This window comes from Helicoverpa zea, chromosome 13 (assembly GCF_022581195.2).
Source record: "Helicoverpa zea isolate HzStark_Cry1AcR chromosome 13, ilHelZeax1.1, whole genome shotgun sequence".
Lineage (NCBI taxonomy): Eukaryota > Metazoa > Arthropoda > Insecta > Lepidoptera > Noctuidae > Helicoverpa > Helicoverpa zea.
Genome location: NC_061464.1, coordinates 7,787,531 through 7,805,091, shown reverse-complemented (window position 1 = coordinate 7,805,091; position 17,561 = coordinate 7,787,531). Strand labels below are relative to the sequence as shown.

The following is a 17,561-nucleotide window of genomic DNA, read 5'->3' as shown; positions in this document are numbered from 1 at the left end:
CTCCATTTTGGTGAAATCTGGACCCAAGAGAGGCTTCTTACATACTCATACATAAATGTACCTAGACGTGTGCGTCGATGCCTAATTTTACTTACGTACTTGAGCAAATGACAAGATTAACACGAATTGAAATTGATACGATGTGCCTAATCGAAAATGCAAGCTACCAATAAGTTTTTGTTATGCTGCCTCGCTCAAATTATTAATTTTTCGCCGGTGATTTGCATCGTCTCTTCTGCCGAAAAACGTCCACTGCTGTACAAAGATCTCCCTCAAGATTCGTCACTTTGCTCGATCTTCAGTAATCCGCATTTACAGCTTCCGATTCGTAAGCCAAGATCGATCTTGGCTACATCGTCTGTCCGTCCAGTGCAGTGGGGGCCGTCGGTATCTCATGACCGTTCCATTTCTTTAAATGCTCTAGGACATAGCCGTATAGCCGCTAACATACTGTTCATATAGAGTGGGATTGTGTTCGCAATGCCATATGAATATTGGATATCTATGCAACTGGATATATCTAGGTACGTATTTATTGAATGGTTTAATATTCGGAATTTGGATTTCTTTGAAATCGTTTTTGTAGTGCTTTTTGTTTATTTTACAATGGTATTCTGATATCTGAAATTGGTATGGTATGTAACCAGTGGTAGAATTTTCTGACCTATTTTATTAATGTTGGACTATAATTTCATATTATACTAACTACTAAAAATAACTCACTCTGCTTCAATTCACTTGCTACAATTAATGAGTATCCATATAACTGGCATGTACTTATGTGAAAAAAACAATTACTTCTAGAAACTAGGTAGGTAAGTACCTACATAAGAAGATAAATCGCATTTCTACTAAAAATGTGACGCAACGGAAAATCCTTTGTAGATCCGAATTTTATTCTCCATTCATACATCACATTTGTAGCACAAAAAATGTTTTCTAAAGCGTCCATCAAAATGATTTCCTTGTAACAACATTAATCGGACAAGCCATTCAAAAAACACGGACAATTTTGTACAGAGCCTGTCGGACCGTACCCACATCAAGAGCACAATAAGCGCGCGAAGCATTGTCGCCATTTTGGAAAAAAGCGCGCCAAATCGTATTGTAACAAACAATCAAATGTATTTCGAATTCGCTGTAAGACCGATATTTATAGGTGTATATTTTTAAATGTGTTAAATGATCATCATACATGATCATTCTAAATACGCACTTTAATTTTGCAAACACCCAAAACACAATAACGCTAGAAAATTTCAAAATGTTACTGATTAACGAAGATACAAAGTAATGCAATGCACCTTGACCATGCACGTCTTTTAGGAGTTCCGGTGTAATTCTGGAAATTATTTTGACGCAAGTAAGCGAGAATCTGAAATGGAAAAATACAAACAAATGAGAACTTACTTGATTGGTTACTCTAGGACAATGAACACGTGCTTGGTAAGGTTGGGCCTCAGTTGTTTGTCTGACTTCGACTGCATTGTATCGTCAACAAACTGCATTCTGTTCATCACACTAAGTTCCAGCATGGCCCGAATATCCAAGTACTTAAAGTTCATCCTACACCTCTCTATTTTGACTCTCCTCAGCTATTTTATCAAGGACCAAAAACCTGCAAGAATTGTGAAGAAAATTGGAAGATACATCCCTGATATGAAACATATATTAATGTGGACTAGAGTTCCTGGGATAGAAGAAGATGGACAAAGATATTTCATAAGCCATGGATGTGAATATATTAACTGTTACTTTACGACAAACAGAAGTTTTTTTCCTGATCTTAGATACTTTGATGCTATTGTGTTCAATGTCCAAGATGTTAGTCGTGAAACTAAAGATCTGCCGAAAGTGAGGAGTATAGTTCAGAAGTTCATATTTGCAGCAAACGATTCTTCTGATAACTATCCAGTTTGCAGTCCTGTTTATGAAGAATATTTCAATTGGACGTGGACATACAAGTAAGATGTTTTATTTTCCGTGGGTTTTTAAAAAGCTCTAAGTGCCAATTTTGTTATAAAATTATAATTTAAGATAGTGATCAATATTATACATTAAGAAATGAACCTGTAAGTAAAGTGAAGGTGAAGAATGTTTGATTTTTACAGTAGGTAGATAGTCAGTTATCATACCGGCAAAATAAAGAATCATCATGTCTAAAAAAATAACCACGAAACGTTATCTTCTTCTCCAGACCCGACTCTTCAATCCCGTACAAATTCATCACCGTCTACAACATCGACAATCACGAACTTGGCCATGACCTACACTGGAACTACAACATGGATCCAGTCACTAACCAGTTCAAGACTTCCCTATCTTCGAAATCTTTAGCTGCTGCCATTTACCTGGATAAATGCACCACGAACAGCAAAAGGGAATACTTTTTGTCAAACTTGCGACACTATCTTAATGCTTACAACCTAACCATCGATGTATATGGGCCTTGTGGTGATTTTAAATGTGGAAGAACCAGCTTGAAGCCCTGCTTCTATAGAATAAGGACCACTTACTACTTTTACTTGGCCCTAGAAGATTCTATAGCGACTGATTATATTACAAAGTCTGTGCTGTTTGCGTATGACAACAATGCTGTGCCTGTAGTGCTCGGTGGAGCTCAGTATCACAGGTATTTGATATTTTTTTTTCAATTCCTTATCTATCTAGGTACGTATGTAAAATTTGTAAGTTTGTATGTAGGGGGTAATTTTTGGAACCTCTGGTCGGATTTCCAAAATTCTTTCACTGATAGATAGCTGCAAAGGTCATGAGTGCCAAACGCTATATTTTATCCCGTTACGGGCAATGGTTCTCACAGGACGAGGGTAATACCGCGGGAAAACGCCTAGTTACAAATATATTGAGATGCCTTCTTTGGAGTTTAGTATTCTTGTAATGTTCTTGTTACCCTTTATTTATTTTTTATTTTTATTTATTTATTATGTTAAAACGGTTTACACACCAATTACATTAACATAAAACCCTTAAGGCGTTCTTTTGGACTTTGTGGATTCTTGTTGATAAATGACTGATTGATGTTTGTAAATATAATCCTTTGTCTTCACAGATACCTACCCCCAGACTCCTACTTAGACGGCACACAACTTGGTGAAGAGATACTAGCGAAAGTAATGTACGAGGCCATTCATAACAAAACTAAATACTACGATTTCTTCAAATGGAAGAACCACTACAGCATCAAGGAATCTGAAGTACTTAACGCTTGTCCTCTATGTGAGTTCCTGAACAATGAAGGCTGGTTGAAAACAGGAGAAAGTTACCTGTACTTCAGAAAATGGTGGAACCCATTCTTTGCTGAAAGATGCGGCCTCGATAAAAGATATGTCGTACTGTAACGAGTAGAGCAGAGAATTCGATGCAAGATATTGTTGATATCTTGTGACAATTAAACTATTCTTTTATTTAGGCTTGGTCAACTGGGATTTGAACCCCCACGGCAACTTTCCGACCGTTGTTTGTAACCCAAGTGGTGCTATTCAAATCAGTGTACGCTCCGGTGGTGAGAACATTGTGTACGTGCATCTATAGGCAAAATGTTCTGGAATTTGTAGCTGCACATTACTTATTCTTAAGGCGCGTCCCCGAGCAAAACGCAGCGGAAGCCGTTTATTGTACTGGTTTTTGAAGTCAACTTTTGTCTAAAACAAATTCCAACTAATAAAAAATACATAAAATTTGTAGACATTCTTGACTCTTGAATGGTATTTTTTTTTTTTGCTTTTAGTTTTAAGCAGAATAATGTCTAATTATAGGGTCACAACAAAACCACTGAAATGAGAAATAATCACTAATAAGATGCATCTCTTCGTAAAGTAACTATTATTTTTATTTGCTACCTAAACTAATATATAGGTAGGTAATTTAATAACGAACATTATGGTAATTTTATTTTTTTCAAAACACGAACATTTTATTTTATAAACATTTTAATCCAAAATATGAGCGTTCTCGCTACTCGCTACGTATTTCTTGCGCCGAGTTTGTATGGCGCAGAGGCTCAAGGTCATTTGCTCAGGGTACCGTCTTAAGGCTGAAATTAACTTCTCCATAAAACCTTCAGCTGAATTTGACTTCTGCAATCTACAAACACACAATATGAAAACTATCAAAACAAACACGTATGTATTTCAAAAAATAAAACCAGATCTCCTTTTACAACAGTACAAACGTACAAAATTATCGCCAACAATAACGACATCGAAAGCCGACCGGCCAAATTCACATACACAAACATGGATTAAAGAGTTTAAATTATTTTAAGAGATTAAAACGCATGATAAAACAGTGTACCCGTTGTCGACACTCCGGTCCAATGTTAATTTAACTTTAAATCCTGTTTTTAAGCAGATTGCTCTCGCACCCATATTGTATTTATCGTTCTTAACACATTAAACAGGTTCCCAGTTTGTTCGTAAATTATGTTTTGGTAAAGTTTTTGTTTTGTGGATTAAATAGTTAGGCAATTTTGATTGGATTTTCATATTTACTTGTGGATATAATGCTCTTGGGCGTGTTATTTTTTATAATTATAAGTGCATGAGGATATTGTATCTAGTCAAGCCATACTGACGCTACAGATAAGAAAACGTTCTCCAATTACCTATTTCCTACTAGCACCCTCACCAGGGCAATTAACTAATAACAAACACGTCTATGTATCTCCTACAAAATCTTTCTATAAAAGTAACAACGTTAAAAGAAATATAATGTATATATTCTTTGAAAGAATTATTGAATAACAGACTATTTTTATCTATTCATCCCTCGCCAAAGAACAAAATAAGCTAGGTATAAACACATTTCAAGTTCAAAATGACAAACGAGCAGACCATAAAACCCCATCAACAAAATAGTTTGAAACAAACCTGCAAATAAGTAACAGGGATCCAAAGCCGTCGGCAGACTTTATATTAAGTCTATAAGTCAGAAAAGTTGCCAGTTTACTTGAACCACCCTGAGATAAGCCAGTGGGGAATTCCACCACATTTTTAATGAACCGTCGGACTCTTTGGCACTAAGAAATTGTTTTCTGAACGCTTTGAAAGTAGTTGGTGTTTTGTTGGGGGTTTAAAAAGTTCGGTTCTATCTTGGAGCTTTGTTTTCGAAGTTTAAAAAGGCTTTATTAGGTATTATTTGAGGGAGATAAAAAAAATGAAAAAACACATTTATTCACAAAAATCAATTTTCATACAAACATTATTACTTCTACCAAACTGCATGACAGTTTGACGGTAGACGTAGCTCCCATGTCATCATGATTTTTAATATAATAAGATTTTACACTTTTTCACTTAATTATAAATATTAATAATAAATCATATAGCTAAACATGCAAATTAGATTCTGTTATATTTTGACGCATAATATCCAGAAGGTATTTAAACAGTTTATTTTTGAATGATGCTTTGGTAAGACAGCTCTTTTCTATGTCTGAAGGAAGGCTATTGATAAATGACGGACGGAACAAGGTACTTTCTACACCGGCCCCCTAAACTAATTATTACCCGTGATGAAAGGTGGTTGCAAAAATATTTTCGGTATGCACTCTCTGACTCAAAATTCTACGTCCTCGATTAGATTTCGTCTTTGGCCTATCTGGTGGCATGCTAAGTTTCAAACTAACGCTACATATGACTATCCGTCAGTAGCACAAAGCTCCATTAAAGCTAATACTTCTTTAAATCTATTGCTGACTCTTTCTTTGTTGACCATATAAAAAGTGTTAGCAATATATAATGAAGCTTTAATTTTAATGGAGTTTTGTGCAACTGACGGTAAGCTAATGGTCTCTGCACACAGCGGGCGCGGCGCGGCGGGACGGGACGGCGACGCGACGCTGAGCAGTTGTAATGTACTAGATATTACGGAGGCCGCCACACAGAGCCGTCCCGCTCGACGAGACGCGACGCGACGATCTAGTACATTGTGTCCCGCCGCGCCGCGCCCGCTGTGTGCAGAGACCATAAGTCTATCCATACCTACAAACGTCATTCCTTCACCTTCATAACTGATTTCTCCTACATCTTTAAAACATATTCTCTAATCAAACTTATCCTTACAATATCAACTTCGGATCATTAAATCTCACTGAAGTCGACATAGGTAATTAATGAGAACATCTTAAATCGTTTTGGTTAAATCTGAGCTCACCCGAGATAATAATGCGAACGCATCCACATTATTAATTCCTGCACATCCAAAACACTTAATTACTATGCTAAACGCTTCCTCGGAACAGAGAGGAGTTTTTGTCCTCCACAATCTACATTTCTAATCACAGCACCCGAAGTGCTAATAAATTCAGCTATAGAGCATATTAAACCGGTTAAGATGTTATGTAAGATAGAAATAATTTAGCATTCAGCCTTTATAGTTATCTATGTATATTGAATTTCATAACACGCACTAAGACGACCCACTGACCCGTATGCCGAATTAAAAAAAGTCCGTCTTTTACTTAGATAAACCTAAAATAATTGACACGATTTTTTCTATAGGTACTTACAATAAATTTGTGACAAAAGAAGTGTGCGACTGCCTCGTTGGTCTAGTGGTCGCAAGCGCGGCTGCTGTGCCAGAGGTCTCGGGTTCGATTCCCGGCTCGGGCCGAAATCGATTTGTAGGTTTTCTTAAGCTTTCACAAAGCAGCCCGTAGTCTGGAAGTTGGTGTAGGAGTAAAAGAATAGGGAATGCACCTGTGTCTGCGCAAATGCTTGTGCACTATAATATGTCCTGCGCAGCTGGCTGATCTCCTTAGGACATCCTCCTTGAGAACAGCCGCCGTGGCCGAAATCGGCCGTGGACGCAATTAATGAATCTGTAGAGAGGTCAATTATGTACATTGAATATATTTCCAAAATAACTATTAGGGGGTGATTAGTGATCGATAGGTACTGATGCCAAAAATGCAATCAGTAAAATTTTTGTCTGTCTGTCTATATGTTCGTTATGGAAACGAAAACTACTTGACGGATTTCAACAAAACTTGGTACAATGATTCTTCGTACTCCTGGGCACTTTTAATCACGCTACAATCAATAGGAGCAGAGCAGTGAAGGTAAATGTTAGGAAAACGGGAGAAATTACTCCATTTCTTATGCTTCAGTCGAGTGTGCAGCCTTAATGGTTAAAGCTACACAGAAACAATGTATGATGGATTAAAATTATGTAAAAAATATACCATGACAGTATATGTCTATCTTTTATGGTTGGCTCACAATAACACGTTTAACTCTCGATTCGTTTAGCCTCTCTTTGCACAAAGTCCAAAACTAACGCGGACGAAGTCGCTGAAAGAAGGTAGTCTCTAATAAAAAACATAAAAACGAAGACGCAACATGGTTATAGCTATCGGCACGAATCTGAGCTCTGACCTTCACCTGCGCAGAAGTAATTTTTTATTGGGTCCCTTTTGTGGTATGAAGTGAGGCGCGGGGGTGGGCTAAAGCAGTGATTGGCCCGCAGTGCATCGCCTCATAGCCGTCACTCGGGATTGGTTCTTTGCTAATAAATCACTTTTGAGAGCTCAAGATTCGTGCCGATAACTATAATTTTTGTGTTACGACAATAATTGAAAGTCAATATTTTCTATAAGTGACGCCAAATTTTTAAGCAGTATCGTTATTAAATTGATAGGTATACCTGCTTAGGTAAGTTAGAATTTTCTGAGGCATAGAAAATTATCGAAATTTCAACGAAGCATAAGTGATTTTCGTAAAATAATATTTCATCCTAAAAAAAGCTTAATATTATTGGATCAAGTCGAATTGGTCTGTTGCTTGGCATAAAACGCTGCAAAATACATAGGCCTCGAACAAAGAATTTTTACTTATAACATCGAAGAACATGGAATTGAATGACATCACTCTCATTGTGATACGTTCCGATACGAATCAAATACGTGGCCCTTCACTCGAGATCAATTAAACATGGGCTGCGGGTTGTTCGAAAGAGATACCGCGGCCCTGGTACATAAAAGGCCTATGACGGAACACGACGATTTTAGTCAGTAAGAGTCTGACACTCCCTCACCGCTGCTAACCCACAGCGGGAGGGGTCATTTGATGATTTTACGTCGATAAAAAAAAAAAAAAAAAAGATCAATTAAACATATGTATTCACATACCTCCTTCTACTTATAACTTTAAAAGCTGACAAGTATCGGCCACGGCTCAAACATTATTCTAATTACTGTGACAGCAAGACTTTTAAGTTTAAGTACAACTTACAACTTAAAGATAAGCAACATTTGAGTATCGGACGGATGCGCCCAGCACACTTTTTTGTGTTGGATCCGGTCTTGACCATATGCAGGCCCGCCGTAAGCGGGCGTGCAGCGCGTGCACGGCACGCGGGCGGCACGTCCTAGGGGGCGGCAAATCTAGCGAGTTATCACGTAATATTTAAAAAATACAATATCTTTTTACTAATGATTTGATTTCAATATTTCCGAACACAGCAATAGCGCTAAGAATATTACTTACACTGCCGGTTTCAGTTAGGTACATCTGTTAAAAGGATATTTTCAAAATTAAAGATTCTTAAAAATGATTTAAGATCAAACAGTGGCGTAGCGTGGGGCAAATGCTATTTAGGGGGCGGCAAAATCAAACCAATAAAATTTCAGAAAAAGCCGCCCTAGCTTTGGTCGTCCTATCAATTTTGACTGTTTCACCCTTTGCATCCCCAAAAAAATTCGCGCTCGCTGCGCTCGCGGCTCCATGTCAGATGTCGCATTTTATCTTTGTTTAATTGTTGAGGCATTCAATTCCGAAAAAACATTTTTTGCGCACGTCCGTTATGGCTTTTTATGATATGTTTACTTCATGAAAACTCTAAGGAAAAAATTGCGATCGCTTCGCTCGCGGCTTTTGCACTTCACTTCTATGCATATCTTACTTTTTGACTTCGCTTTCTTAATTTACAGTGGTTTTTATTTGTTTTGTGTCCTTAGACTAAAAAATTTTCGCGCTCGCTCCGCTCGCGCTTCCTTACATATCTTATGTGTCTTATAAGTTGACTTTTCAACGGGAAACCCACCAAATAACATCTTTTACTGACTTTAAACATTGTTATAGATATTTAAGTGCGTTAGTTTAAGTTAATCATAATCTTTCAATACATAGCGGCTTGCATTGCTTAGTTTGCTTATGGGCTAACCCAGGACTGTTGCTGGACAGAGTAACCTACTCTGAACATTTCAAGTAAATAAAAAGTTATGTGTAATGTATGTTATGTATTGCAATAGTTATTTATCCAAAAGTAGTAGGTGGGTTTAAGGGGACCCGACCCCCTTTATCCCCCCCCACTTATATATTTTTTGACAAAACGTATGTAGTAGTAGGGCGGCATAATCAGTTTTGCACGCGGGCGAACAAACAGCTAGCGGCGGGCCTGACCATATGGAACAAAAATTAATTTGGTAAACAGTCAACAATGATGGAATCCGCAAATACACAAACGGTTGTCCGTTCAGCACGAACACATACGTAATCTGAGTTATCTATGCGTACCTACATCCATTTAACACAATGCAATTGTAAAGCTGTTTAACTTCCTAACAAATGCACTAAACTCCGTTTAAGCCAACAACTTCAACATTCAAACTATAAGTAAATTCGCCGGGGTAATTCAACTGAATCGGATTGGAACGACCAACGATCATAAGTCCACACTTCCCGCTCCATACTCTCTATTAGTTAAATATTGTGGTTAACAATTAAAGCATTAGTGTTTCCGCAGATTTCGGAGTTTGAACCCGTTTGTTATTCAAGTTTGAATATAAAATCCAGTAGTTTAACATAGTAGAGAACTACCTCAATTGAGTCTGTTGGTGGTTGTTCATAAGTTTGTGATTAATAATAATAATCCAGTTGCCCCTTTCTTGCAAACGCGACTAGTTCCCGCTAATTGAGCTGGCGAGAGTGGCGAGTCTCGACCTGCCATTTTAGGAGTAGGCATGCCTTTTAACAGTTTAAACACATGTCAAAATAAATAATCATGTAGGTATCTAAGTAGCTAAATGAAATTCTGTAACTAAATTAAACTATACCTACTTACAAATAAGAAAATATAAGCGGACACCAAGGTGTAAATAGATGTTTCTTTATATGTTATGCCATATTCAAAATACCTCCTTAAGTATTTTGCTTAAAGCCGTAAAACTTCATAAAAGGCGTTGTCAACTTGCCATAATTTTCAAAAATATCAAAAAGCAAAAATCAACGCAAAGATCTATTTCCGATAGACTCCTGTTCAGGAAAAAGCAATTTCAAATTACCTATGCAAAAACTCGCAATACTACTACTAAGTATATTTCAGAGAAAAATTAAAGAGCCGTACAAAGTCAAGGAGGCAATCTAACTTGCTCACAGACAGAACTGGCAACTAATTTACCTAGGCAAACGTAGCCTTGGCTTGCGTTAGCAAAGCGGATTGCTTTTTCACAACTATTTCATTTTAAACTCGAGAAAATTTACCTACGCTCATTCCTTTGCTTCTATCTTCAACTTGATAATAGGATTGATTTCGTTTTCTTTTTATATCTTTATTTAGGTAGTTCATTTTCCTGAGTATTAGAAACAGAGTTTTTCAAGATTTAAATAGGCTTTGACAATGTTTCGTGGCTAACCAATGCCTTTTTCATGCCAGCTGAACACCTCACTTACCCCGTGCAAGAGACGAGGCCCGTGCGAGGGCCGGCACTAGTGTGGGGCTGCGGAAGAATCTGGATTCCCGTGGCCCCGCGCACACGTGCAAGGAGGACACAAGGGGGTTTTAGCCGGTATGAGTCCGGCATACCACTCCGCCTCTCCCCAGGCGGAGGAAGTCCATGAGGATTTCCCCCTCCCAAAAAAAAAAGGCGAAGTAACTATTATGTAATCTGTGGTTAGATGTTTTACTCGAACTTCCCCAAACAATGAATAGTCTAGTTATCTAAAAGTGATATCACAAAAGTTAATGACCTAATTTACCTAATACATAATATGTAAAATGCGCTAGTAATTGTTAAATTGATACTGGTACCCAGTTGCATCTGGCTAGATTGGAAGCCGACCCCAACATGTGAAAAGGCTCGGGGGATGATGAAATAATGCAAACGTAAAATGCGCTCTTTAAATATAATTAAAACTAAGCCTCTGCTAACTTGTGTCGATAAAAGGAGATTCCGACAAATTGAGAACGTCCACCGTTGGTTAATTGGGTACCTAGTACGATTTACTATACCTACCTCTGTACCATAAGAAGATTTTTAGGAAGGTAAGGTTTGTACTTTGTACTCATTACTCACTGTACATATAACGGCTTACCTCAGTACTAGCAATTAGTCTATCTGGTTTCATTCCCTTGCCCTTATCTCAAGCATGGTCTGAGCATGCCTTCCTGTGACATTCTATCTTTCCTATTTCTGGGTTCCATAAATATCTAATCTAAAATTATCGAAACTAAAATAATAATGGAAGTCATCAAAGCGTCCGTATCTTGGCTATGCTTCGGTGACTTATTTGGAGAAACCGAAGGGTTTGTATGTGCAATTATGGACGAAGTTATCCTTACGAATAACTACCGGAGAATATCATGAGAGACGGGACGGTTGACATATGTCGGGCATGTCACTATCCGGGTGAGTCTATCAGACATATTATTTCTGGTTGTTCTCGTTTGGCTAACGGTGAATATTTGCACAGACATAACCAAGTGGCCAAGATCATCCACCAGTAGCTTGCTCTGCAGTTCAAACTTGTAGATCTTGAGGTACCGTACTACAAGTATGCGCCCGACCCAGTTCTCGAAAACGACCATATCACGTTGTACTGGGATCGATCTATCATCACTGACAGGACTATTGCAGCCAATAAGCCTGATATAGTGGTGATAGATCGATTAGCGCGCCGCGCGATGATAGTCGATGTCGCCGTTCCGCATGACGAGAACCTCGTGAAAGCTGAGAAAGAGAAACAAATAAAGTATCTTGACTTAGCGCACGAGGCTGTCGCCATGTGGAATGTCGACACGGCTGTCATTGTGCCGATTGTCGTTACGGCCAGTGGTCTAATAGCCAAGAGCCTCGACCAACACCTCAGGAGGCTCTCGTTAGGCGGCTGGATCAAGGGACTGATTCAGAAGGCAGTACTCCTTGATACGGCGCGTATTGTGAGTAGGGCTGCCATTTCGAATTTCGCCAAACCCGGACAAATATTAAAAAAAACCCGGACATTTGGCGTAAATCGCATTTTTTCCCCGGACGAGTCCGATTTTTTTTGTTTAACAAAACAAGACCTCATCATCATCATCATCATCAGCCTATCGCAGTCCACTGCTGGACATAGGCCTCTCCAAGTGCACGCCACTGAGATCGATTTTCGGCTTCTCGCATCCAGCTGATAACCTGGATGCGAGACCTATTTTTTAATATTACCATATTACTTAAATTCAATGAGGTCCTTCCTTACATGAAAAGTCAGTGCCTTCTCTAGCTCATGTAGTACCTAGTATTGAAAGATTGTGACTTAATGTATTTCGAAGGTCATAATTAAGAAAGCTCATTTGGAAACTAGGAGTTACCTTCTTGATAGGTTAGACAAAAAAATGTTGAAAAATACAAACAACTGTAAAGTGAAGTCGCCGCGAGCGCAGCGAGCGCGAAAATTTTTGAGTTTTGGGTCACTAAAGCACCTAAACTTGTATAATAAAAATATCCGCAAAGTAAAGAAGCCGCAAGCGAAGCGAGCGCTAAATTGTTTGAATATTGGGATATTAAAGTAGCTAAACGTAAAAAAAATCGTGTCAAGAAAAGAAGCCGCGAGCGAAGCGAGCGCGAAAATTTTTGAGATTTGGGACACTTCGACTTCTGCATTATTAGGCGCCCGGGTTATTCGCATACCCAGGCACCATAGGTTAAGATGGCCCTATGAAAAATGTCCGGGTTTTCCCCGGACACTTCTTGAAACCCCGCCCGGACGGCCCCCGGACGGCCTCCAAACGAGGACAAATCCGGGGAAACCCGGACGGATGGCAGCCCTAATTGTGAGGAGGTTTCTGTCTCTGGGACCCTAACTACCGGTACCTTGGACCCTATCCATAAAATAGGTTGCCCGATATCGGTGGCAACCTATTTTTTACATTTTTAAATGTTTTTTTTTATATTTAATATTTGTCGGCGCCGCCGTAGAGAATATGAGAATACGTCGGATTAGAGTGACAGCTGAGGAAGTGTCACTCTGACGGAGCGTCAAGTTGGGAGCAGCGCGGGAACTTTGACATAAAGAAAAAGGCCCGCGCGCCCTCACCAGGCGAATCGTCTCAATTCGACGTCGTAATTTAGTTTATTGTTTGTTTATCACCATAATTGTTATTTCTTACTATAAAGTGTACTCAAGACAGTGCTGGCATTATTATTCATTATAAACTAAGCGTCTGCGGCTAGAGTAAACGATGGAGATTTCTGATGTTGGTAACGAAGAGCCGACATCAGAAGTGGGATCGAAGAGAGGTCATGCCGTGGATACGCAGCCATCAAAAAGCGACCCTGCAACGCAACTATTGTCAAGCATGGAGTCGCTCTTATCCCGGTTGGTCTCAATCCCACCGCCCCAGGCAGCAGTAAGTTCTAATGTGACACCAAAACTCATCCCATACGATCCTGACGATAAGGCCGCAGATATTGAAGATTGGTGTGCACTAACCGAAGTCATAGTAGAGAACAAAAATCTCGATGGTGTCGACTTACTAATGGCACTCACTAGAGCACTCAAAGGTCGTGCCGCTACCTGTTTAACCAAATTAAACTTGAAGAACATATCCTGGTGTAGTATTAAACAATTGTTATTGGCTAGATTTGCCAAACCGAAACTGATTCAAGATCATTTTGATGAGATATTGCGATTTCAAATCGAGGCTAAAGAAACTGCATCTGAGTCTGCGTTGCACTTATGGAGCATGATCGAGCAAATTCCAAAAGCAGAATTATCCGAAGAGGTTATTACTGGGTTTGTCATATCTGTTTTATGCCAGAAGGATAACTTGATACGTAGAGAGCTAACATCCCATGTCGTTACTACTCGCGCTCAGCTATTTCGAATTCTTAATGGCATCTCGCTGAAACGCCGGACGGATAATACGGACGGGTGTCAAGACCCTGATGTGAAGCGACCGCGGGTGACAGATACGAGGTTTCTTGGCAAATGTCATCGTTGTGGCGTAAGGGGTCACAAACAGTTTGAATGCAAATCGCGTAAGGAAGATCAAGTATCGAAGCCTTCAGATTATTCAACTTCCACCAACAAGCAAGACAAAACCATTACCTGCTTTTCGTGCGGAAAGACTGGACACACATCACCAACTTGTCCCGACAAGAAGAGGCCCGGTGGGTTAGCGAACAAAGAAGTCAACCTCTGCGGCCATGACCCCTCCAGATCCTCGCTGGAGACATCTTCCGGTGAGCGGTTTCCTTTTCTATTCGATAGTGGATCATCTTGTTCACTCATAACTGAAAGTCTCTCTAAGCGGTTTCCGGGTACTGTACGCAACGATTTAGTTTACCTTACTGGTCTTGGCGGTAACGACGTCAAATGCTCTAGTCAAATGTTAAGCACAGTTACGATTGGTGATGTTCCGGTTGACATTACATTTCACATCGTGCCTGATTCCGATATTTCTGTGCCGATTATTATAGGTAGAGATATTTTGGACAAGGGTTTTTATGCAACAATTGATAATAACAAAGTTGTGCTTAATATGAAACAGGAGGCTAACTTTTGCATAAGCAAATTTAATGCGTACTTTGTTTCTGAGGTTGACACGGACTTAGTAAATGAAGATAAAGAAGCACTTTTAAGAATACTGAACAAATATTCTGATTATTTTGTTGATGGTGTACCAACAAGGCGCGTTAAAACAGGGCAGTTAGAGATTAAGTTGATAGACCCCCATAAAGTAGTTCATAGGTCACCTTATCGTTTAGCACCGGTAGAAAAACAGATAGTTCGTGAAAAAATACAAGATCTTCTTGATGCAGGAATTATTCGTGAGAGCTCCTCCCCCTTTTCAAGTCCTATACTTCTTGTAAAAAAGAAAGACAATACGGATAGAATGTGCGTCGACTACAGGGAGCTTAACTCAAACACTCATCCAGAACATTATCCGTTGCCTCGCATAGAGGAACAGATAGATCAACTGACTTGCGCTAACTTTTTCTCATCACTTGATATGGCTAGCGGCTTCCACCAGATCCCTATTCATCCGGATTCAATTGAAATGACAGCCTTTGTAACTCCTGAAGGGCAATATGAATACCTCACTATGCCCTTTGGTTTACGTAACGCTCCATCCGTTTATCAAAGATGCATCAATAAAGCCTTGCAAAATCTCAACGACAAGCCTCTAATTTATATGGATGACGTTCTCTGCTATTCCCCTGATATTTCTCAAGGCCTGCAACGCTTAGATGATACCTTGTATGCCTTGACAGATGCTGGTTTTTCCCTAAACCCCAAAAAATGTAAATTCATGAAAGTTAAAATCAATTATCTGGGTTATTCAATACAAGCTGGCGAAATTAGACCAAACTCACTTAAGATTCAAGCTTTGGCAGATGCACCTCCTCCAAAAACAGGCACACACGTTCGTCAGTTTATTGGACTCGCGTCTTACTTCAGAAAATTTATTCCCAGTTTTACAAATGTCATTGGACCTCTTTATCCTTTAACTAAATTGAAGGGACCGATTAAATGGACTGACAAACATGAAGATATCCGTAGCAAGATAGTTGAGATTCTGACTTCCGAACCAGTTTTAACAATTTTCGACCCAGAATTGCCTGTTGAATTACATACAGACGCCAGCGCTGATGGCTACGGAGCAATTCTCATTCAAAGGAAAAACCTCTTGCCTCACGTAATAGAATATTATAGCAAACGTACATCTGAAGTAGAATCTCGCTATCACTCGTATGAATTAGAGACTTTAGCCGTCGTACGAGCGGTAGAACATTTTAGGCATTACTTGTATGGCAGGCGATTCACTGTTTATACAGATTGTAATTCGCTAAAGGCATCAAAGTCAAAAGTTGACCTCACTCCACGTGTACATCGCTGGTGGGCAATTTTGCAAGCGTATGATTTTGACATTGTCTATCGCGAAGGTCGCGGAATGGAACATGCTGATTATCTCTCCCGTAATCTACAACCCGAAGAAGGTGCCTCTTCTAACATATCTCCTATTAGGAAAGAAGTTAAATTTGTAGAACTACATCAAGGTTGGCTTTCCGTGGAACAGAAACGAGATAGCGAAATCCAAGACCTAATAAACAAGCACAACAACAATGATATGCCTGATTCGGTAGCTCGCACGTATGACGTTAGAGATGGTATTTTATATAGGAAAGTCGAACGAAATAAAGCTACTGTGTGGTTACCTGTTGTTCCCCGATCCCTTATTTGGACACTAATTAACCATGTTCATAACGAAATACAACATCTCGGTAGTGACAAAACGTTAGACAAACTTTATGAACAATATTGGTTTCCCCAAATGTCTAAAAGTGTGCGACAATTTGTTGATTCGTGCATAGTTTGTAAAGCGTCTAAAGGGCCTTCGGGAGCTCAATCAGTTCGCTTGCACTCTATCCCTAAAGTACCCGTGCCATGGCATACGATCCATATAGATTTCACTGGGAAATTGAGTGGTAAAAGCGATCGCAAAGAATATTGCTCGGTTATCATAGATGCGTTTAGTAAATACGTTCTTCTCGAGCATACGGCGTCACTCGACGCCACTAGTGCGGTGCGTGCTCTAGAAAAAGCTGTCCATCTCTTTGGGGCCCCTAAACGTGTTATTGCAGATCAGGCTCGATGCTATATTAGTGCCGAATTCAAGAAATTTTGTACTGAGCATAAAATCAGTCTTCATTTCATTGCAACAGGTTCTAGTAGAGCGAATGGTCAAGTAGAGAGAGTCATGAGAACGTTGAAAAGCTTGCTTACGATAGTAGAAAATGAACAGAACAAAACATGGCGTGACGAACTAGGCAATATTCAGTTAGCGCTAAATAGTACGAAATCCACAGCGACTAAATACTCACCAACAGAATTAATGTTCGGGATTCGCGCACAATCATTGGGTATGTCTAAAATTTCTATCGCACAATCGGACGAGGAGATTAAAAGGTTAGATTTAGAATCCGTTAGAGAGAATGCGTCAAATAATATCGAAAAGGCTGCATTAGCAGACACTCGTCGGTTTAATCGTGGTCGCGCTAATATCAAACCATTCACCAAGGGTGACTTTGTTTTTCTCAAAACCGGTGAACGAAACCAAACTAAATTAGACAAGAAGTTTAAAGGGCCATTCATAATAACATCGGTATTAGAAAATGATCGCTACGAACTGAAAAATATTAACGGTTCAAATCGCGTTTACAAATATGCTCATGAGAACTTGCGTCCAGTACCTAAGGGACATACCGGTTTACTTGAAATCACTGACAGCCTATTGAATGAAGAGGAGACCGTGTCGGCGTCGGATGAATTGACACAAAA

The 17,561-nt window shown here is 39.4% G+C and overlaps 1 protein-coding gene across 1 annotated transcript; it reads left to right on the top strand.

The window, feature by feature from the left end:
* The first annotated feature begins 1,822 nt into the window (after positions 1-1,822).
* Positions 1,823-3,359, top strand: LOC124636060 (alpha-(1,3)-fucosyltransferase C-like). Its single transcript, XM_047172014.1, has 3 exons — positions 1,823-1,854; positions 2,198-2,632; positions 3,071-3,359. Exons 1-3 carry the CDS (start codon positions 1,823-1,825, stop codon positions 3,357-3,359), a joined length of 756 nt encoding a protein of 251 aa, XP_047027970.1.
* The last annotated feature ends 14,202 nt before the right edge of the window (positions 3,360-17,561 follow it).